Here is a 23678-nt window from a genome sequence, read left to right on the forward strand (position 1 = left end):
ACACGCACATATGCATATGCATATTATTCAACAATTAAAATTCTACACATTAATAAGATCATATGATTAATCTTTCTCTTTTTTTTACTCTAAAAATTTATTTCATTTATTTAAACATCTTCATTTCCTGCAACATTAACTTTTTTTTGTCTATTTGTAATCTGTGAACATCTCATCTTGTCATTGATTAATATATTTTTTCACAAACTGTTGGTGCCTATCTGGGACATGACTGTCTGCTTTACTCACCATTGCTTTCCCAGGATATAGGTTATTGTAATGGAAATTAATAGGCTCCTCAATAATATAATAATATTTAATAAAAAACAAAATGAACTGTGATAGACATTAAGGAAAATATAAATATGTATACAATGATCCCACATGGGCTAAACATGAAGCAAGAGCTAATACATTAATGGATAAGAATAGAACAATTAGAGACTATAGAACATTAAATGCTAATTATTATGTGGTAAATATCCGGTTTATCATGGTTTTCCAAAATGATGTTGTGGGGTGGGGGATTAATATGGCAAATAAAAGGGTCCCTGGAAATATAGCAGATTCTCATATAAAGAATTGGTGAGAATTAAGGTATGCTATTGCTTTATCTAGGATTATAAATTTAATCTGTGACTGAAAAGTCACTATACACTGATAATAAGGAAATGGTAGCAACAAAATAAATTTCCCGTACAGTACAGTAAATGTGGAAGAAAATGTTGCTTAGTTTTCAAGCACCTTGTTTCAAATTCTGGTTCTGTGATCTGGGCAAATAATTCAACCATTCTGAAATTTAGTACCCATCTTTTATATGTAGCTTAAGGTCATGGTTTAATGAGTAAATGAGGTAACTAATGTAAAATACCTTCTAGAGTCTTTTACACTGTGGATTCTATATAAATACTGTCTTCATTCTCTTTCCTCACTTTACCTATGTGTAGAAAAAATTATACCCAAGCACAAAAGATGAGTAATAACCTTAGGTCAGTTTATTTATGCAAGTGCATTAGTTGGCTAGGCTGCTGTAACAAAGGCCACAAATCGGGTGATGTTAGTAGAAGAATTTTTTTTCAAATTTCTAGAGGTTAGAAGCCCTAAATCAATATATTAAGAGCTTATGCTCCCTCTGAAAGTGCTCAGTGAGGATCCTTCCTTCCTCTTCCTACTTTCTGATGAGCAATCGGAAATCTATGACTTTCTATAACTTATAAATGAATCACTCCAATCTTTATCCTGTCATCACCTATCGAAAGTAGAATATCATCCAAAATAGATTTGGGGGAAAAATGATCAAAATAGGTTGTTATTATTGAGGTAAAGATGGGAGATAAGGACATTACACCTCCTGAGAGCCTAAATGATCCATGGTGATCCATAGGCTCTAAGGATATGATTTATAAAACTGCTGGTGAATGTAAAGCTCAGGGAACAATAGGAACAATACTGAATTTGGGTCACAGCATCCACATGGTCTTGGGGAAATAGCATAATATCTCTGAACATCATATCTCTTGTTATTAATAATTTACAACCTTTAATCATTCAAACTACAGTTGAATTATCTAAATCTTTCTAAGCATATTCTATAGATTATAATAATCATGGAATACTCATTGACAAATATGTGCTTCTTTAAAATAATGAAATAATTTATGATTAGCCTGAAAACTAAGTATAACTTTATAAGCAAACATAAAATAATATACATACGGACATCTCTACACTTTAACTTCCAAGTTGATTTGTGTTCTATGTTAAGATCAGATAAAATGCTTTCCTCTACATCGTAGTCTCATTAGGGTTTCTCTATGTATGGCTTTTTGTCATTTCCTCTCCCCTTTCTCTTAACCCTATGGCATTTTTTTAAATAAGATTGATTGATTGATTGATTGATTGATTGATTGATTTATACAAGCACTGGGTACAGTCAGAAGCACAGGTAAGAGAAGTCACCAGAGCCAGAAAAGGGAACAGAATAGGCAGACTGACAAAATGTACTGTTGAGGGGAGCAGCGGGTGGCAGGAGAGGTCTGCGCACCATGTGGGACTCTAGTCCTGTGGTCGGGGATAAAACCGGTGCTGCAGAGGCTGTGGGCAGCTTCGCAGCCCAGTGCTCAACTGCTGCACCACCAGGGGAGGCCCCCCTATGGCATTTCTTTCAATTACCTTTCACCTTTACAATTACCTTTATACCCCCTTTAAGGTCTAAGTTCAGAAAAATGATTTTCAAAACCATAATGTTATTCTCCACTAAACATTTCCCTCAAAATTACAGTTTATATTTTACTGCCCTAAGTTTCTTTACTAGCAAATCCACTCTAGCAGTAACCTTTCTGTGTAAAGCAGTGTTTTACTTCCAAATTTATATTCTGCACAGAACATGCATTTATGAAGTTAAAGTGCTGGTAGGAAGTTATTTGAAGAGACAGGCAACAATTTACAGCAGGAAATTGAAACCAACTTTTCTTGTTTCATTCCTCTTCATCTACATTTTGAAAAATGTTCCTCTCTTCCCTGTTCTTAGTAAACTGGAAGTTCATTAGCCAATTAACCTCTTATACATGACTTTTTGTTAGATGATGATGAATCAATAACTTGATTCTTTGCTGAAGTTTTGTTCATTTCCTCCTCCATTTGAAATGCTTTTATGCCCATAATTACCCTTCAGAATTGGGGGGATCTAAAAATTTATCTCATTCATCTCCTTTCACAGGAATCTTCCATAACTACTCTACCTGATGTTCCTCATGCTATCATAATTCTCTTGCAATAGGGACAGTATTGAAGGTATGGGCTTTGAAGGCTGGAGTTCTGGCTGAACCCTTTACTAGTTGTGTGATCTCAGACAAGTACCTGCATCTTCTAAGCATTTTTCTCTTTATCCTCACATCAAGGTGCATAAAGAACATAATCCTAAATTTAAATAGTATGATTAAACATATAAAACTCACTTTTCTTCTAATGTTAAAGTAGTATGAAGTATTTTTTGAGTGAACAAGAATTTATTACATCTTTGAAAGATTCCAAATGAAAACAGGGCTTTAACATAGATGTCATATGAAGCTAATTCATATGATGTTTAGATCCATAGAAACTTTTTCAGAGTGGCCTTTAAAAAAAAAAAAAGATTTATTTATTTATACAAGAACTGGGGTATAGGGCAGAGATGTGGGAGGGTGAGAGAATTCAGTGTGTGAGAGGATTCACCAGAGAGAGTGGGGAGCAGAACAGGCAGATCTACTGAAGTACACTGCTGAGGGGAGCAGCAGGCGAGGCGGGAGATGTCTGCTGCACCGTGTGGGTTAGATCCCTGTGTCCCTGGCCAGCCAGGTATCGAACTTATGCTGCACTGGCTGGCAATAGCTTGATAGCTCTGTCTTTAACCCCTGTGCCACTAGGGAGGCCTCGAATAAAGAGGTTTTTTGATGCACATATAAAGGACTAGAATGAAGATAATGAAATAAGGAACTTAAAGGTAAGCACTGTTACAATGGGGAAATATTTTGGCATCAAAGGAATGGTTTATTTTCCCTTTATTTTATAGCATTTAAAAACAAATTACTGAAACTAATAAACCATTTTTTATTCTCATAAATAAACCTTACATAAGTTAATTTTCATATGTTGAAAAGGAATAAACATTTTCTGTTTTTATAGCCTATCAGCTAAGAGTGTGCCAGCCTCCACCACCAGTGCCCAATGCCGAAATTTTGACAGAAGATGATGAATTTGAAATAGGTAAACTTTGTTAAATTTTTAAGGAAAACATATTGTTAAAAGAGGTATTTTCTTAATAAGAAATATCAATTAGGATTAGCAGCAGTTCTTCTTAGACTTCTTTCCTGTCAATGGGGATTATTTAGAATTCTTAAAGGGAAAAAAAAAAAAAAAAAAAAGGAAAGGGAGCATAGGCAAGAGAAAGAATTCTGTATTTCCAGAACATACAATTAAAAAATGGTGTGGGGATTTGAACCATGTGGTACTCAAGAGGTTCCCTTCAAATTATTATTTTGCGGTCTTCTGACACCATAGTGCTAAGTGATATTCTTTCAATTCAGTAGAAGGCAGGACATGTATGATTTATTAGAAAACACATTTTCATTTCTATATCCTTAAAAGCAGTTCATTATGTTCAGTTTGATAGTAAATAAAGTCCTTTAAAAGCTAGGTTGGAAATTCAATTCAGTTTAAAAAATGTTATAAGCAAAGAAGACATTGTAATTTTGCCCTAATAAACTTTTGTTATTGTTATCATATTGGTTTTAGTTTATAACCAATGTAAATATAACCCTAATATAAAAAGCAACAAATAGGAATCCCTATGGTAGCTTGATATATTTTTAATGAATATGTTACCTGTATCAAACAGATTGTTTCCTTACTACTATTGCTTATATTCAATTGGCACACACAGGCTTACTTGGCTTCAGTTCTGATTGTTCTGTGCTTATGAATATTTTGAATCTTATTGCTGCTTATAACTGATAGAAATTTGCTACTTTTTGAAAATACTAAATAAAAGAATCATTGGTTTATATTTACCATTACCTGTTGCTTACTTGAAACCCTCTCTCCTTTTAAATAGGTGATATTATTAGGTATCAGTGTCTTCCAGGATTCACTTTGGTTGGTAATGCAATTCTCACATGCAGGTTAGGAGAACGGCTACAGATGGATGGAGCACCTCCAGTTTGTCAAGGTAACTCTTATGACAATGTATTTATAATATTTGTTTATATGTAACCCAATATTAATAAAATTGAGAAAAATCTATTTCATATAAATAGTAAACATCTAACCAGAAATAATGTTTACAGTTTTTCCACTCTTGTGTGATATGTTTCATTCTATCATTTCTAGATTAAATTTTAAACATTAATCTTTCAGTGTTTAATTTTTCTAGTTTTAGTTCAAAGTTAGTTGAACTTATTTAAGTGATTTTTGTTGTGAGGGTTGGAAATGGATGTAGGAAGTAAGAGAAATCATTGTATTAAATGCTGCTGTATGGATTGCTTTTATATAAAAGTAGTTTCTGTCCTAACCACTAGATTCATTAAATTTTATTAAACACCGAAAAACCCATCCAATAAACAAAAAGCAAGCTATAAATGGTGGCTTCTCTAAACATAAAATAGGATAAGGAACATGGCAGCCCTGTAAGTGGTGGCAGCAATGTAATGTTTAGGAAACAGACTAGGAGACTTTAGAATCATAAAATTTTAAACTACTTTGGAGACAGGGAAAACTTGATGGAGTCATTGCTTCCTGAGGTAGGAGTTTCAAGTGTTAAGTGAAATTTAACTCTGATAGGATAGGGAAAGAGTGACCCCAGTGGCAGATGTATATGCCATTTTTTTGAAATGCAAGCGCCATACAAATTGTCTCCCCTAATACATAATTTAAGGTATTGTCTCTTTTACAGTCATTGAACATGAAAGCAGAGTTTCCAGTATTTGAAAGGCACTTTTCACTTAAGTGTAAAAGATTAGCATATTTAATAATATCTCTCTTTTACAGTACTCTGTCCTGCCAATGAGTTACGGCTTGATTCGACAGGAGTCATATTGAGCCCTGGATATCCTGACAGTTATCCAAATCTTCAAATGTGTGCCTGGAGCATTTCAGTGGAAAAGGGATATAATATCAGCATGTTTATAGAATTCTTCCAGACAGAAAAGGAATTTGATGTTCTTCAGGTGTATGATGGTAACCATGGGCTATATTTACTGGATATCCATACATTCAATCCAAATACTCTAATTATAGAGAATTTCCATATAAACAATTACTTATGTGATTTTATTCCCCTTATAGATATTTTTATGTGTCAACATCAAATTTACTGATGTAGTATGTGAAAAATTGTAATTAGTTTATTATTTTACAAATTCTTAATATTTTTTTCTATGGAATTAAAATGTTTAAAACAAATATTTTGAAGCAATTTTGCTGTAATTAATGCTATTCTGAAGTTACAGTTTGCTAAAGATAAGTGGGAATATTCAGTTGTATCTAAATCGTATTTTTTTATAATTTCTATAGGACCAAATATTCAAAGCCCCGTGCTTATTTCTCTCAGTGGGGATTATTCATCTGCTTTTAATATTACAAGCAATGGTCATGAAGTGTTTCTTCAATGGTCAGCAGATCATGGCAATAACAAAAAAGGCTTCCGAATAAGATATATAGGTATGCGATATTTCTAAATTCAGTATAGAAATGCATCTTCAGGATGGTTGTGACTAAGGAAAACAGACACAGACACTATTATTGAAACATGAGTTTCAATCATGGTTCCACCATTCAATCTTTTTGAGTCCTTATGTAACCTCTTTATGCCTCAGTTTTCTCACTTTAGTGATAGCAGTTCTACATCTTTCATGTGATTTTTGAAAAATTTTAAAGCACTTAGGATATTTATAATTTAATATTTATGACTTGATTATAAATTAAACTTATATTTTAAATACTTTTTCAATAGATTTGTTTCTCTTGAACTCTCAGAAAATATTAATAGTATTTCTCAGTTGTGCATAGCCTATTTATTTAATAACAACTTATCTGATAAGTTTAAGTAAAAGATAAATACACAGTGGGCACTTTTGTTCTCATTACTGTTAACTCATTTATGATACTTGTTAAAATATACGAAATGTTAAAAGAAAAAAAAAGATGAACATATAATTTTCAAAACTTAACTTTGAAAAAAAGTTAATGTTTTGTCATCACTCCTTTTTGTTGAGTAATATTTATTTTAGATAGATATGGGCTAAAATTCTTTTTAATATTGAATTCAAATTAATTTTATGAAATAGCATTTTCATGTCTTTCTGTTGATAATATTTACCGATACTGAGCTAGTAATTTTCTTTTTTTTAAGGATTTATTTATGTGTACAAGTACTGGGGTACAGCTCAAAGGTGGCGGGGTGAGAGGATTCACCAGAGACAGAATGGGGAATAGAACAGACAGATTGACTGAAATACACTGCTGAGGGGAGCAGTGGGTGAGTCAGAAGAGGTCTGCTGCACCATGTGGGTCACCTCCCTGGCCGGAGTTCAAGCTCATGCTGCAGTGGCTGCAGATAACTTCGTAGTGCTACACCTTAACCCTTTGCGCCACCAGGGAGGCCCCTGAGCCAGTAATTTTCTTGTTGAATAAGTGTACATAAATAGTTCTCCATTACATGAAGGTTATATTCTTTTTCTCTTTGCCATCCTAAATCATATCAGAAGCCATCAGTATGTGCTCAGTCACAGAATACTGCAGATCCAATAGCCATTTCTTTCTGTATAGTGTTAAGACCATGTGCCCCTATTCCATGTGTCATTGCTAATCAGTTCAACTGAAATTACTTTCATAAATATTTTATGAACATTTCTGACACAAGAATTCTAGTCATAGACTTAATTTTTGAATTTCACTTCTAAATATATACTCTCAAATTTCATTCATTTTATAATCTTGCATATACATGTATAATTACAAATAAAACAATGTTTTCTACTCACATTAATGTTAAAACAATGATAATAGTTTGATTTTATTAGCAATTTGTCTTTTACATATTAGAAGTAACTTTTGACTGGCATATTACTAATATATATATATATATATATATATATATATATATATATATACAAGTTTTATACTACAATAAATTTCTATTAAATAAAATATTAGGCATGCCAAGGAAAAATGTTTTTAAAATTTTAAAAATATAACCAGTCATTCCTAAGATTTTTCATATTTGAAACAATGTTCCATCTTACAAACAATTTGTGTTTTTATTAATGTTATTCCCAAAGATGACATTTGAAAATCAGCAAAATTCTGTTTTTAGTGACCATAATAATTTAAAGGGAAACCATTCAAATCAAATAATTATAGGCCTTTTAATGACTATTATACATTAATCCTTATTTGTGTTGATATTCATGACAAAATCAGATATAACTATAGTGAATACACCACTTTAGTCCCAAGACAGCTTGACATATTGAATATGTATTTTTGCTTTAGAAATGACAGGTTATGACATATATATTCTAAGTTCAATCTGTTTCTTACTGTTTACCCCTATAGTCTTATTTTTCTCAGGTGAATACATTTAAGCTTCAAAGATAAATGATTCTTGCCAGTACTCTCAAAAGTATACATATAAATGAAAAAGCCATTTGACATTATCTTTTGACATTATAGACTTCTGGAGATGAAGTTTTTTTTTTTTTTTTTTTTTTTAGTATTTTTTTTTTATCACTGTGTGTAAGCACTCTTGATAGTGTGGAAAGTCTTTAATAAACTGGGAGATGTGTTTATAGAATATGGGAGTCTACTTTAGACATCAAACAATGAAATGCATGACCTAACATGATATAGGTGTCTAGAAATAGCCTGGACTACAGTTTTCAAAATTTAATAAACTTTTTACAAGGCTTTTGAGACACCAAGCTGGTAAGAAAATGTGTTTTGTTTCAATTCAGAAGACATCTTAGGGGATGATAAGAATTACAACACAACTCTGAGATTGTTATGTCTCTTAAAACTCAAAAGATCATAGAAAATTGTATAATTTATATATGAACGAAAATTCAGATAAATAGCAATTGACAACGTTAAGTATTTGTATTCACTTGTAAGTGTGTTATAAAGAATATCTGATTCATTAATTAAATGTGATTTTTTTCTTTTGAAAAGCTTTTTACTGTAGTACGCCAGAATCCCCGCCTCATGGATATATTATCAGTCAGACAGGTGGACAGCTTAATAGCGTGGTGCGCTGGGCTTGTGATCGAGGGTTCCGACTTGTTGGGAAAAGCAGTGCTGTTTGCAGAAAGTCTTCATATGGGTATCATGCATGGGATGCGCCAGTACCTGCTTGTCAAGGTGAAGTATGTCATCCAAAAATGGAAGAATTCATTAATAAAAAAATTAGCTTCATTTAACTTTTCCATTTGGATTACTGAAATTTTGAAATATGTACTCCAGAGCATATTATTGGCACCATTCATGATAAGACATAAAATCACAGCATAATAAATGTGAAAGAATGAGTCATATTATTTCGTAATTCTTCCTTTGTTGTTATGTGATTTATGCACCTACTCTATCCACTTACATACATAATTTATTCATATGTCTACCAATGCAGTCACTTTGTTGTCAAATAATGATTAATTCAGAGCTGGAGATTGCATTAGTGTGGAGTCTGCAGAGAGATGAGAGGACAAACTTGGGCAAATTCAGTGAGCACTGAGTTTTACGCAGTTTGCAAAAATAGGTTCTTGAGACACAAATTTAAAAGAGGAATATATAGCCAACTAACAGGTTAACTTCTTCCCTGCTTAGCTAACATTTTAGTGATATGTTATTTTCATTTGTATTTTGATAAAAATTATGGTACTGCCTGAACATCATGTTATACCATAGCAACACAATGACAAACTTTTTAACAGTACTTTTCAGAACTTTGTACTGACTCTTACTTTCAAAAAGCAGTTGAGTCTTTTAGCTATAATCACATATTGCAAGGTACATTAGTTACACAAGAAAATCTGGTAACATTAGACTGAAAATTTTTGAATCCTTACAATTTCAAATATTTATGACAATGTCTTATCAAATTGAAATTAAATTTTATATTTTATTTAATTATTCATTCACTTTATTGAGGTAACATTGGTTTATAGCATTGTGTATTATTTAGAGTTGCAAAATCATACCCTTCATGTATATGTTATTAGACCACACCCACAACCAAAGCAACCATAGTCCGTCACCATAGTCTGTTCTACCCCCTCCCCATTTTGTTCTCCTCTTTTTCCCTACCCTTCTGGTAGCCTCAGCTCTACAGTAATATTTCTAGGGTTTGTTTTGGTTTAGTTTCATCTGTTTCTTTGTTTTATCATTTTATATTCCACATGACTGAAATTATCCAATTTTTATCTTTCTCCCCTGACTTATTTTGCTACCATAATCCTAACCACACTATGGCAAGTGGAAAAATTTCATCTTTTTTATGGCTGCATAGTATTTCATTTTGTATATATACAACATATCTTAATCTACTGCTATGTAATTGGACACTTAGGTTGATTCATTACTTGGTTATTGTAAATAGCAATGCAAAGAATGTAGGAGTATTTACATCTATTTGAATTACAGTTTTTTTTTTTCTTCAGAGATCCTGAGAAGTAAAATTGCAGCTTAATATACAGATCTATTTTAATATTTTGAAAAAACTCCATCATGTTTTCATAGGGACTGGACCAGTCAGCTTTTCCATCAACAGTGTATTAAATTTCCTTTTTCTATGTACCTTTGCCAACAACTTTTGTTTCTGATGATTTTTTTGATATGGGCCATTTTCCCAGATGTGCGGTGGTGTCTTATTGTTATTTTGATATGTGTTTCCCTTATAATAAGTATGATGAGCATCTTTGATGTGTCTGTTGGTCATCTGTATGTATTATTTGGAGCAGTGTCTATTTATCTCTTCTGCTCATTTGTTGATTGGATTATTTGTTTTCATGTTTTTAGTTGTATGAGTTCTTGTAGATGTTGGACATTAGCCCTTTGTAAGATGTATAATGTGTAAATATTGTCTCCCATACAGTATGTGCCTGTTAGCTTTAGTGATAATTTCTTTAGCTTTGTAGGAGTTTTTTAATTTAATATAGTTCCCTTTGTTTATTTTTGTTTTTGTTTCCCTTATTGCTGAAGTCAAGTCCCCAAAGGCATCCCTAAAGCCAATGGTGATTCTTTTTAATTCATTTTGCTTTCTCTTTTTAGCTTAGAAGTTAAATTTTAGAGTGTGTGCAGGCACAGTAATTGTGTTATAATCTCAGTCTAAACTGTTTCTCAGTTCTAAACTATAGTCATTTTATACTAACCACATATATGGAACCTATATTATTTAATCTATATTTCTTATTCTGCTTTATCTAAGTTCAGTCTATACTACCCCAACAATGCATAGCTATTAAAAAAAAATGTATTATCTTTGGTGGTTTTACAGTATTGGGTGATGTGAATTGTGCACTACAGAACAATGATGAAAAACAATGTCTTAGAGGATTTCTATGTAGTCATTTGAATTTATAAGATCTGAAAATATCCTGTATTAAATAATATATAAAATTTTACTGTAATCATCATACCATAGTGAAATCTAATTTTTCCCTAAGTTAGTTTTTATAGGTAAAAACTAAGACGTCTAAGATAGGCCAATGCAGTTAACTCTATGACAAAGGAGCCAAGGCTATACAATGGAGAAAAGAAAGTCTCTTTAACAAATGGTGTTTGGAAAACTGAATAGCCACGTGCAGAAAAAGAAACTAGATCACCCACTCACACATACACCAAAAATCAACCCAAAGTGGATTAAAAGCTTGAATATAATACCAGAATTCATTTATAAAGAGTGGAAATCATAGGCAAAAATACTCCATAATCTTGAAGTCAGAGATACCTTTGGGCGACTCCACTCCCAGGACAAAGAAAACAAAAACAAAAACATGGGACTACATCAAAGTAAAAAGCTTCTGTCACATGAAAGAAATTATCAGAAGAATAAAAAGATGCCCTACTGAATGGGAGGAAATATTTGGAATCATGTATTCAATAAGGGCTAAACCCAAGATCTACAAAGAACTGATACAACTCAATAAAAAGAGAACAAATAACCTAATCAAAAAATGTGCAGAAGAGCTTGAGACACTTCTCCAAAGAAGACACAAATGGCTTAAGGGCATGTGAAGGAATGTTCATCATTACTTATCATTAGGGAAATGCAAATCAAAACCACAATGAGTACCTCCTCACTCCAGTGAGAATAGCTTGTAACCAGAAAAAATAAAGACAACAAAAACAGAAGAAACAAATGTTGGAGAGGGTATAGAGTAACAAGAACCCTCACATGCTCTTGGTGGGAATGCAGTGTTTAGCCCCTATGAAAAACAGTCTGGTGGTTTCTCAAAATATTAAAAATGGATATACCATATGATCAAGTAATTCCACTCCTTGGCATTTACCCAAAGAATACAAAAACACTCGCTTAAAGGCATAGATGTTCTCCTGTGTTCATTGCTGCACTATTTACCTAAGTGCTCAATGACAGATCACTGGATTTAGGAGATGTGGTACATAAACATGATGGAATACTCTTCAGCTATAACAGAAGATGAATTCCTGCCCTTTGAGACAACATGGATGAAACCGGAGGAGAGTATGCTAATTGAAATAAACCAAGGGGAGAAAGACAAATACCAGATGATTTCACTCATATATGGAATATGGAAAAACACAGTAAAGGAATTGACAGAACTGAATCAAAACAGAGGCTAGAAATGACTACAGAATTGAGGTCACTAAGATGGGAAGGATGGCAAGAATGAAAATGGGGACAGGGCCCAATGGGATACAATAAAGAGATGGATGCTCTGGGGTAGGTGGGTATGATGATGTACATCTGAGGATGTGTGAACCTATTCCCCTGAGTCATGTCATGTAGCATGATATAAACCAATGTTACCTAAAATTAATACATTTTGAAAGCAGTGAATATTAAAAAAAATAATAGGTTAGGTCAGCGAAATTCAGAAAGATATGAATTAGGTTTAAAGACATGAAGTCCTGGCCCTGTTTGTTAAAAATGTTCATATACTTGATAGCCCATGGATGGCGCCAACATTTTGGTTGGCCCAAAGACAAAGCGATATTCAACTTCCATGTAAAATAAATCTTGTTTATTCCTGGCCAGAGTACTGTTGAATGATGGTTATCATCACCCTCATAACCTTTCAAAACTATGTCCCAAATTTAATAGACCAAACTTGCTATGTTATGGTCCAGTCATACATTAGCATTAGATATACTATATTATCCTCACAAAATCCTTATGAATGGTAGTAATCATGCTGACAAGAAACTAAGTGTGAAACCAAAATGAAAAGTAGTAATAGTATATGAATTCAACTTTCTAAAAGCACATTTCAATAATTTGAAATAAATTATTCAAAAAGTTATGGTTCGGGAATGATTTGGGGAGGTATTCTGAAATTTTAACAAAATTCCAAATTATTTTACATGCTTTACAGTTTGAGACTTAGCTAATAATCTATTTTTCTGTTTCTATGATGTTTGTATGTCTGTATTTATTTTAGCAATTTCCTGTGGAATACCAAAAGCTCCAACCAATGGAGGAATACTCACAACAGACTACTTGGTAGGAACTCGGGTTACCTATTTTTGTAATGATGGGTACAGATTGTCATCTAAGGAACTTACCACTGCAGTGTGTCAATCCGATGGAACTTGGAGCAATCATAACAAGACTCCTCGCTGTGTTGGTAAGTATGGTTAAGGAAATTTCCACACTTTTGATTCTATTGGTATCTTACATATTTTGAAATTTTGTGCCTGGTTTATAAAATTTAGAACCAAATCCTGAGATGAAGTGTGACATCTAACAGGGAGATAAAAGTTAAGCTGTTGTCTCATACTATGAAGAACAAGAAGACAATATGACTTTCCATTTAATTTTGTAATTTTTAGGATATTTATGTCAAAAAAATCAAAATAACTTTTCATTTTATATAAAAATGTTTCCTTAATTATGTTAAACAAAATCATCCATCAATCAACATGTGACTTAGTACACAGAGCCCTGAAATTTTTTTTTTGCATTAATTATATTTCAATATTTTCAGCTCCAATTTGTACAAGGACAAATGATGCTGCTGAAATGAGTCATGTCTCTTAATTTGTGTGGCATTCTTCATGTTACATGCATTTCCTATTACTATAATTACTGGTTTATTCTTTTTTAAGATTCTTAAAGAATTTTCCTTTTGTTAAAGATTTTGTTTATTATTACATAGAAGAACTGGGGTGTAGGCCAGAGGTGGGTGTGGGGGTGAGAGGATTCACCAGACAGTGGGGAGTAGAACAGGTGGATTTACTAAAATACACTGCTAAGGGGAGCAGCAGGAAAGACAGGAGAGGTCTTCTGTGCCATATGGGTTAGCTCCCTGGACAGTGATTGAACTCAGTTCATTGTGGTGATAATGCTGAGACTTAACCTCTTTGCCACCAGGGAAGCCTTATAATTACTACTTTAATGGGAAAATGAAAATTGTGTAATAGTATTATAAAATAATTAAGATAAAATAATTGGTGGTCAAGAATTTTAAAATGTTGTTTCTTTAATTTTCCTGTATACTTTATTCTCATTTAATACTAGCATTTTATGATTTCATGTGAAATAAGGATTGTTAATTTTTTTGCAATTTTAACATAGGTGTCTAGTAATACTTTACATATATTGAACAACTTTTGTTTTAACCCAAATTTATATCAGAATTCATACATGAAAATGCCATTTTAATGAAACAAATTTCCTTAAAATATAGTCAAAACTTCTAAAAAATTGAGTGTCTTTTTCCATATGTTGCCTATTGTGAATAATGCTGCAATGAACATGACAACGCAAATATCTTGTCAAGATCCTGACTTAATTTCATTTCCTTTGGATATAGATCTGGAACTGAAATTGTTATAGGGCAGCCCCGATATTGAACGGGTTGCCTGGCTGTGGGTCTTGAAGATGTGAAACAAAGATTTTCACTGCGAGTCCTACAGACCTAGTGCGCTTTATGGTGACCAATGCAAGAAAAATTACTTTGCGCTGGTCAACCATGGGTGAAGCTTGGAAACCACATTGGGCGCCAGCAGTTATAGGGCAGCCCCGATATTGAACAGGTTGCCTGGCTGTGGGTCCTTGCCCGCACTTAAAAGGGACTTATTAATACTCCACTACAGGCATACACAAAAGGTTAAAAAAAGGTTTATTTAAAAGGGAAAAGGAAATAAGGAAAATGTACAACTCAGGGAGAAAATAGGGAAATAAAGTCTTTAATGCGTCCTACCCAATTCAACTACCTGGGAACCCAAAAAGCACTCTCAGAGCTGGCCGGACGCTGTGAGCTGGCAGAGAGCCAAAATGGGGGGACCCCTCCAAAGCCCACGTGTCTGGCTTTATACCAACCTGGCTGCTTAACCCCACCCTCAGGTCCCAGCCACCTTCCCTTTGGTGGTGATGGGATTTGGAGTTCCCAGTGTCTTTGGCTTTGGCCTGGGATAGGGGTGGAGTCCACAAAGCCTGTATGGAATTAACTTTAGGACATCCTTTCCCCCCCTAACAAAATTGCTGAGTCATATGGTAGTACTATTTTTGATTTTTTGAGGAACCTCATACTGTTTTCCATAATAGCTCTTTCTCTTGATATTTCCACCAACATTGCACGGGAGTTCTCTTTAATTCACATCCTGTCAATTTTGCCTAATAAAACTGGGAAGATAAACCAGAAAACAGTACTTTTAATAAATCAGGTCCAAACAAAAGGGATACTTTTAGCAAATAATACTGGACTAATTTATCATTAAAATGTATTTCATGTCTTCTTATACGAAGCAGTAAGTTTGAATATAATAATTCAAAATTTAAAAAAAAAAAGAGGAGAGTAGCGGTAAGGTAGTAATAGGGATTTTAGGTAGAATAATATATACAAAGACTTTGAAGTGTGACAGAACATATCAAGATCAAGGATATGCCAGCAATACTCATCAAGCTGTGATAATAAAACAGAACAACCAGGAAAATATACAAAAATTGAAATACTAAAAGAACCCTTATGACAAAATAGTGAATGAACTAAAGCAACTGTCATGTAAAGGAAGGAAAAGACATAGTTAAGAGATAGAACAAACATGATTTACTTATTAGTATTAATATCCTTGCTTTTTTTGTTGTATAGTTGTTACATGTCCAAGCATCAATTCCTTTACCTTGGAACATGGAAGATGGCGAATTGTGAATGGCTCCCACTATGAATATAAAACCAAGGTTGTTTTCAGCTGTGACCCTGGTTATCATGGGCTAGGTCCTGCTTCCATTGAATGCCTCCCTAATGGTACCTGGAGCTGGAGAAATGAAAGACCTTATTGCCAAAGTAGGTATACATTCTACTAAATTTATTTCATAAGCTGTCCTGGGTGATTGAATTGCTTGATCACTTCCTTTCCCAAACACACTAGAAAAGTGAGATAATATTATTTTTACTATTACTATAGCATTTAAAAATTGTTAATATTTTTTGAATAGGTAAATATTTATGAAAAAGGCATGGCCTTTGTATTCAGAAATCTTGCATTTGGATTGTAGTTCTGTCATTTACTATAACAATTAACTGATATTAACTGTGCATTGACAACTTCCTGGCATTGCTTTTAAGCCCTCTACCTCATCTTATTATGAAATTCTTGTGAAAGAATTGAAATGTTAATACTATGATTTGTTACAAGTGCATTTTGACTATTACCTGTCCTCAGGCATCTTTACTTTTTTATTTCTTTCAAGTTATATCCTGTGGAGAACTACCCACACCACCAAATGGAAATAAAATTGGAACTCAAACTTCATATAGCTCCACAGCCATCTTTACTTGTGACTCAGGATTTATGCTTGTGGGCTCTGCTGTACGGGAATGCCTTTCTTCAGGTCTTTGGAGTGGATCTGAAACCAAATGTCTAGGTACAGATACTTAAATCATTTGAACCAAATAGTCCCCTGCTCTAGCAAGCAGGCATACTGAAATAACATATTCACTCAGGATGGATGCTAGATGCCAGAAAATATTTAACTTTAAAAATGGCTCATGGTAGAAAAGCTATTAAACAGATAACTCTTAAAGTTAATCAGCTAGTATTCATAATGAGAATCTTGTGTCATTAAGGAGACACACATTTTCTCCAGGCTTAGTGAAAATAAAAAGGTGCAAACTAATTGCTGAAAATTATATGTCTGCATACTCAGTGGATAAATTGCTGTAGCAGTTAATTCATTCTAAACCAGTCAATTTTCCTTTCACCTATTTGCTTAAGATAATGACTGAAGAAGAAAAACAACTTGTACATTTAAATACCTTTCTTCTCCTTTTTATAAGGAAGAATAATTTTATTATTTTTTGTTATTGTTGTTGTTATTGAGGTAAAGGTGGCTTACACCACTGCGGGTAATCAGAGGCAGGTAATCAGATGGCATAGGTATGCCACCACACCACACCAAGGCACCCACAGCCCACTGGCACCTGCCACCTTTGCTCTCCACCTTACCACTCCCTCTCTCCAGTATTCTCAATATTGTTCTCTGTTGCGGTCCAATATTTGGGTGAGGCCTCAGGTGCAGAAGTGAAACAATTCACCAAATACAGAGTGAAGAGCAGGAAGGTCGAGTTTATTGAAATATTCTGCAATGGAGAGGTGGATGAGGTAGGAGATATTGTCCACGTGGGAAAAAAAAAAAAAAAAAAAGGTTTGGGGCTGTTTTATAACTTGTTTTCACAGGCTTTATAAGACTGGGGGAGTCAGTTTCTGGCAGTTGCTATCTGTTGGGACATCAAGTTTCAGAGGCCCTACCACACAGGAGGTGTTCTGCCTGACTTTGCTTGTCCTGTTTCTGCATTCTTCAGTATTCTCCATAGCCCTCCATTGGTCATGTTGGACCTGTGGCCAGTTCCCATGGCAACTCTATGGTTTCTCACTCTTCCATATTTTCTGTCCCCCAACATTCTTCAGATGAGCAAAGTACAGAGACTGACTTTGAACTCTATTAAATGATACTCCAACATTTGTTTTTGTCTTACCCTTTGTTTTGTTTCTCTATATTGCAGATATCAGTGAAGCCATCCAATATTGTTTTTCCTTCTCTCTTATTTTGCTTAGCGTTATCCCTTCCAAGAGTCACTGAGTGAATTAAGAAGATGTTTCAATGTTTTATATATATATATATATGTATAATGTGTTATAATGTGTGTATACATAAACAATGGAATACTACTCAGCTCTTAAAAAATAACTCTCCATTTTGATTTCAATAAGATTTCAAATTACATAATACTACTTTCAATTAAAATCTTTCAATCTATTTTTTTCAAACTTGATTTTAGGCAAATAAGATTATTTCTCCATTTTAAAACATATTTGTTCAGTAAATTAAACTAAAATACCTACTTCTTCCTACCCCTCCTCTTTTGTTACTAACAGAATATTGTGGTTTATGCCTTATCTCTTTAGGTTTCAATTATTTATTTAATATTAAATTAATGGTATGATATATGCTTTATTTTTCTTAAAAATACTTAAATATATGATAGAAAATATTCAATTAGGTAATACTGAAAATTTTCCTAGTCATTATTCACTTTTCTGTTGAGAACAAAGCATAGTATTTTTGTATATTAATTTAAGTGTTGGTTATTATGGACCAGGTATTCCTAAATTCTTGCAATGTTTTTTCTCTAAAATGTATATAATGTATTGTATAAAAGTCCTCACTTTAGAAATTTAAATATATATCATTTAGCTAATAAGCCTGAAAATGTTTATGGTAATACAATAATTTGAAAGTTCAAAGGGTACAGCAAGAGGTTTTGTTAAAATTCCTTTTCCTGCCCCTCAGATATAACATTAATAGGTATATTTGGAAACCCATTAACAATAGTTTCTTTATAAGAACACATTTATTTGAATCTTATTAATATGATTTTGTAAGAAAAAATTGTAAATAAATTAAATGATTATATATTAAATAGGATTAAATAAAATATTTTTATTTTCTATTTTGCATATGCTGATTAATTTTGCAAATAAGTAAAATAAATTTGTAATTCCCTCTTTCCTATTACTGCTTTCTATGTCTGTTCAGGAAACTTTTGATTAGCCTAAGTCATCAAGATTTTGTTTCAAGTTTTTTCTAGGAGACTTATAACTTTAGGTTTTCTACACATTTAACATTATTTTCGTTGTTATTTTTGTGTGTTTTGTGAAATATAATTGAGGTTATTTTGTTCTGAGATGGCTATAAGGAATATGTGTGAATATGATTAGGTAGGAGTTAAATTTTTGTTGCTATTTGTCAAGAATTTTTAGCTTAATGTTCTCTTACTGGTTTTCTAATGTCTATTTCCTTGATTTCTGTAATCATCTTTAATGTACCCTTCCATTTATCTACTTTTAGAAATATTCAACAAATAATCACAGACAATTATATGACACAAATGTTACTTAGCAAAATGGCCAATATTCTGGAAAACATTCTGATAGTAACACTTGGAACAAAAAAAGAAATTATAAGACATATTTTTCTGTATAAAATAAAACTATAATAGATCAAAATTTGAGAAAGTGGCCAGTGAGGAAATTTATAGCAGTAGTTGATTTCATATGAAGAAAGAAATATATATAATCGATGACTTAAGTTTCCACCTTAGGAGGAATGAGAAAAGCATTATTTTGTGGAATATTTCTAAGTAAGCTTGAAAAGTTGGTGATGTTTTAAATGTACATAAATACTTAAATAAAATAATTTTAATATCAAATTATTTTATTTAATATTTAATAACACAATTGTGATATTTAATATCACAACATTTTGAAATATTACTATTACCACATTTCAGCGGGTCACTGTGGAATTCCAGAACTCATTGTGAATGGTCAAGTCATTGGAGAAAACTATGGGTACAGAGATACAGTGGTTTATCAATGTAATCCTGGCTTTCGATTGATTGGGTCTTCAGTGAGAATATGTCAACAGGATCACAATTGGTCTGGTCAACTTCCATCCTGTGTGCGTAAGTAAGCATGGCGAAAGTAATTAGAGACCTCTGTTCTCATGCAACTACCAATATTTTTCAAGAAAAATATATAATTACATACACACATACATAGGTGTGTATGTATTTAGGAATGAAGACATAAACTAAACTCTCACAACTAATTTGTTTATACTAATGTGTGTTACTTTTTAAAGTGAAGTAGTTTAAGCACACAAAGCCATCTACTATGAATATGAAAGAAATATTAGAATGTCTGTTATTATTTGTTTTATCACAAAGGCAATTTAAATTTATAGTTGTTTTAGTAGTTGGTCAGCTATTCTAGTATTTAATATAATTATATATTATTCATAAATGTATATTCCTTATATGGAAGGTACATTCTGACCAAATTTTCAATTATAAGAATTAAAATTTATGAGACTGTTGTGAAGCAGCATCAACATTATAGTGATGTGATGAGATTCTTACAGTTAAAAATACAGAGGATAAATTTCATAATAATTATTATACTATAACTGTTACATCACAACTAGATTTTGATGAAGTATAATTAGTTGGGAAAAGATCATCAAACATGACATAGAGCACCATTGTTCTCATGTTAATCCCACTGTTAACTATGTAAGCTGATGCAAGCCATTTAATCTCTCTGGGCTCAAAGTCCCTTATATACAAAGTGAAGGAATAAAAGTATTTATTCTATGGTCCCATTTATTTATTTATTTGTTTGTTTCAAAGATTTATTTATTTGTGTATACAGGAGCTGGGGTACAGGCCAGAGATGTGAGGGGTGTGAGGATTCACCAGAGACAGAGTGGGGAACAGAACAGGCAGACTGACTAAAATACACTGCTGAGGGGCGCAGTGGGTGAGACAGGAGAGGTCTGCTGCACCATTGGGTTGCTCCCTGGCCTGGGATCTAACTCTTGCTGCAGCGGCTGCGGGTAGGCTGCAGTGGCTGCGGGTAGCTTCATAGGTTGCATCTTAACCCCTTGCGCCACCAGGGAGGCCCTATGGTCACTTTTAGCTTAAAAATCTATTGTATTCTTAAATAAAGTAAGATTAATTATACAGAGTAATGTAATTGTAGCATTTTACCATAAAAGTTTATATGAAATGTTTTAAAATTTCTCAGAAATTTGTTTTAAAACACTATTTGCACTATTTTACAATTCATGCAAAATTATATAGCTATATGTAATTTTGGAATTATAATTAAAAATCTCACCAATCCAATAACTATCTATCTAATCTTTTAATTTATATCTCAATTTACACATGAAGAATAGCACAGATTTTAAATACCTTTTAATTATCATTCTTTAAATACACCTGCTGTGTTATATGGTTCCTATATGTATGGTATGAATTTTCCCTTTGTGCATTTATTATGACTGCTCTACTAACAAAATAATAATTATTATGAATAATGATAACCATATTACTTTTTCTTATTAACTGAATTCACAATAGTACACAGTGCTTCAGATCTCAACCTACCCTATTTTGGACCTGAAAGTCAGTTGTTCATGTGCTTCCTATTTTTTTCTTGTTATTTTCACTCCCTAATTACTGACATTTACACTAAAATTGGTATCAGAAATTGATAATACTGTAAATACGTTGCAATTTTAATATCATGGATTATGCAATAAAGATTTTGTAGAACTAACACCTGGGATTTTAGTTTGGGTTCATAGGATATCTGACTAATTGCATCCATATTTATAAATTCCATCATTGTCAAATTTTTATCCAATCAACAGAAATTTATTAGAACTCTAATTTCATGGAAATTCAATCAGATAATGAAGCATATAATGAACAATTAAAATTACTTTTCTAAAGAGTGTGTGTATGTGTGTGTGTGTGTGTGCACATGTCTGCTTGCCAGCATATACATACACCCTTGATGACTTAAGGACAGCACTATTATGCTCGGATGAATCCTAGATTATTTTTTCCCTTTCATTTATATTCAAACCGATGCCACTGATTTTCTTGTTAAATAATTGAGACTATAAATGAAAATTGGTCCTTGGGGTAATACTGGTTTCTTTATTGATAATTTTAAACAAGAATAAAATGCAGTTAAATTTCCAAATGAGTAGGTTGACATTAACAATACTGCTGAAAAATAATTGCTCTCGGGTCATTTCAAAAGTATTAAAAATGACTATGGTCTTTCACTGTGCCCAATTAGGAAGCACTATTACTGGAGTTGCTCTGATTAATATACAGTGAGATGATACAATAAAACAGTTCATAGAAATACTGAGTATTTGGGAAAAGCCAGACTACATAAAACCTAGAATTGAATTATAACATTAAACGCATCTAAGTTATTCATTTAATTGAGAGCTTTATTCTCAAGCAAAATTGTATAAACTCTCAAAGATAAATAATGTTGAAAATAAACCAGTAAGGTGGAGTAGTGTACAGAATGTTAAAATATAAAAAGGAATTCTAATAAAATATCATGCATCACTTTTATTAGGCACACTTTATAATCATAAAATTATTCTTTATTCACACTTTTCTTATCTATTATTCATAAAATTATTGTATAAATAATATTAAATGAAACTATTTTAAAATTAAGTGCAGATACTTCTTCCAGTTAATTTCAATTCTTAAACTTAACTGGAAAAGAAATATTGGTTCAGTTTCATTTGTCCCTTCTTAAATTTAATAGACACATGAATTTTAATAATTCAGATTTCTTTCAATTTCAGCATTCTCTCCACCCTCCCTACCCCCCAAGAGAATGATAAGAAGGTATATGGAATTTTCAACATCTGTGTACCTCTTGCGTAAAATCATCAAAATGGCAAATTGTTTTTTCTTTGCTAATACAACATTTTATTCTGCTGGGCTTTTCTGGCATTCTAAATCGCAGCTTTGTATTAGTAAACTGATTTAAATATATTTTGCATAAAACTGGTCTTCTATGTTATTTGAAATGATTAAGTATAAGTATTAACTAATAACCAAATTTCTGTTTTGTGTTCTGTCACCCCCATTGCTATTAGCTGTTAGCTGTGGTCACCCAGGTAGTCCAATTTATGGAAGAACAAGTGGAAATGGATTCAACTTTAATGATGTGGTAACATTTTCTTGCAATATCGGGTATCTCATGCAAGGGCCAACAAAGGCACAGTGCCAGGCCAACAGGCAATGGAGCCATCCTCCACCACTGTGCAAAGGTAAAATCTGTAATCCAGTTTAGAGCTTTGTAATGATGTATCTATATAAACAAAGATGATAATATTTGAAAGAGTTTGGCAAGACATAGAGAGTTCTGTTAATAAAATAAAAATATTGATACCAGCTCACTATCAATGTTTTTCCTTTTCTTAAGTGTTTAGGTTAAAGCTGACATACTGTTTCAACTGCTTAAACTGTTATATTGTACCTGTACAATATTGTTATATTGTACAACTGTTATATTGTACCTGTATTGTGGCTACATATAAATAGTTACTTAGGTCATTTTTATTTGAAAATCACTTTATAGTTAATGGAAGTTACCTTTGACATTTATTTTCTTCATACTTGGGAAAATATGTTTGAGATTGGAATTACCATGAAATCTGCATTTGGTTGAGGTTTTTTACCTATTGTTTTCTCTATAGAAACATATTAAAAAAAATTTTTTTTTTTGGTATACGATGTGCTTTATATTGTGATTGAAACAATTATTATTTTCCTACATTAACTTTATGGTTTATCTATAGCTCTAAAATTGTCATTGTTTAAATACACTGTTCAGCATAATACTGATGAGGTTGCTATTATTCAAAAATATTTTACAAAAACATTTTCCCTTTTTTTATATATTTTCATTTTTGTTTCTTTCTGTATTTTCAACTGCACAGATTCCAGTCCTTTATCTAGATAGCCCATATATTACTGCTGTTCCTGGAATATTTTATTTGCTTCATTAAATTTACATTTGAAACCAAGTTTCCAAAATTTGAATGGAAATCTATG

The 23678-nt window shown here is 32.5% G+C and overlaps 1 protein-coding gene across 4 annotated transcripts in view; it reads left to right on the top strand.

Moving 5' to 3' along the window:
• Positions 1–23678, top strand: part of CSMD3 (CUB and Sushi multiple domains 3) — an 831873-nt gene that overhangs the window by 761105 nt on the left and 47090 nt on the right. For all 4 annotated transcript variants that reach the window (XM_054692020.1, XM_054692021.1, XM_054692022.1 and 1 more), the window contains 10 exons: positions 3664–3744; positions 4592–4705; positions 5524–5712; positions 6049–6195; positions 8704–8892; positions 13170–13355; positions 15822–16016; positions 16424–16597; positions 19524–19697; positions 22718–22891. In XM_054692020.1, the coding sequence (XP_054547995.1) occupies positions 3664–3744; positions 4592–4705; positions 5524–5712; positions 6049–6195; positions 8704–8892; positions 13170–13355; positions 15822–16016; positions 16424–16597; positions 19524–19697; positions 22718–22891 (1623 nt within the window). The remainder of the gene's footprint in view (positions 1–3663; positions 3745–4591; positions 4706–5523; positions 5713–6048; positions 6196–8703; positions 8893–13169; positions 13356–15821; positions 16017–16423; positions 16598–19523; positions 19698–22717; positions 22892–23678) is intronic.

Source organism: Talpa occidentalis, unplaced genomic scaffold, assembly GCF_014898055.3.
Source record: "Talpa occidentalis isolate TD23 unplaced genomic scaffold, MPIMG_talOcc4v2.1, whole genome shotgun sequence".
In the NCBI taxonomy this organism is placed as follows: Eukaryota; Metazoa; Chordata; class Mammalia; order Eulipotyphla; family Talpidae; genus Talpa; species Talpa occidentalis.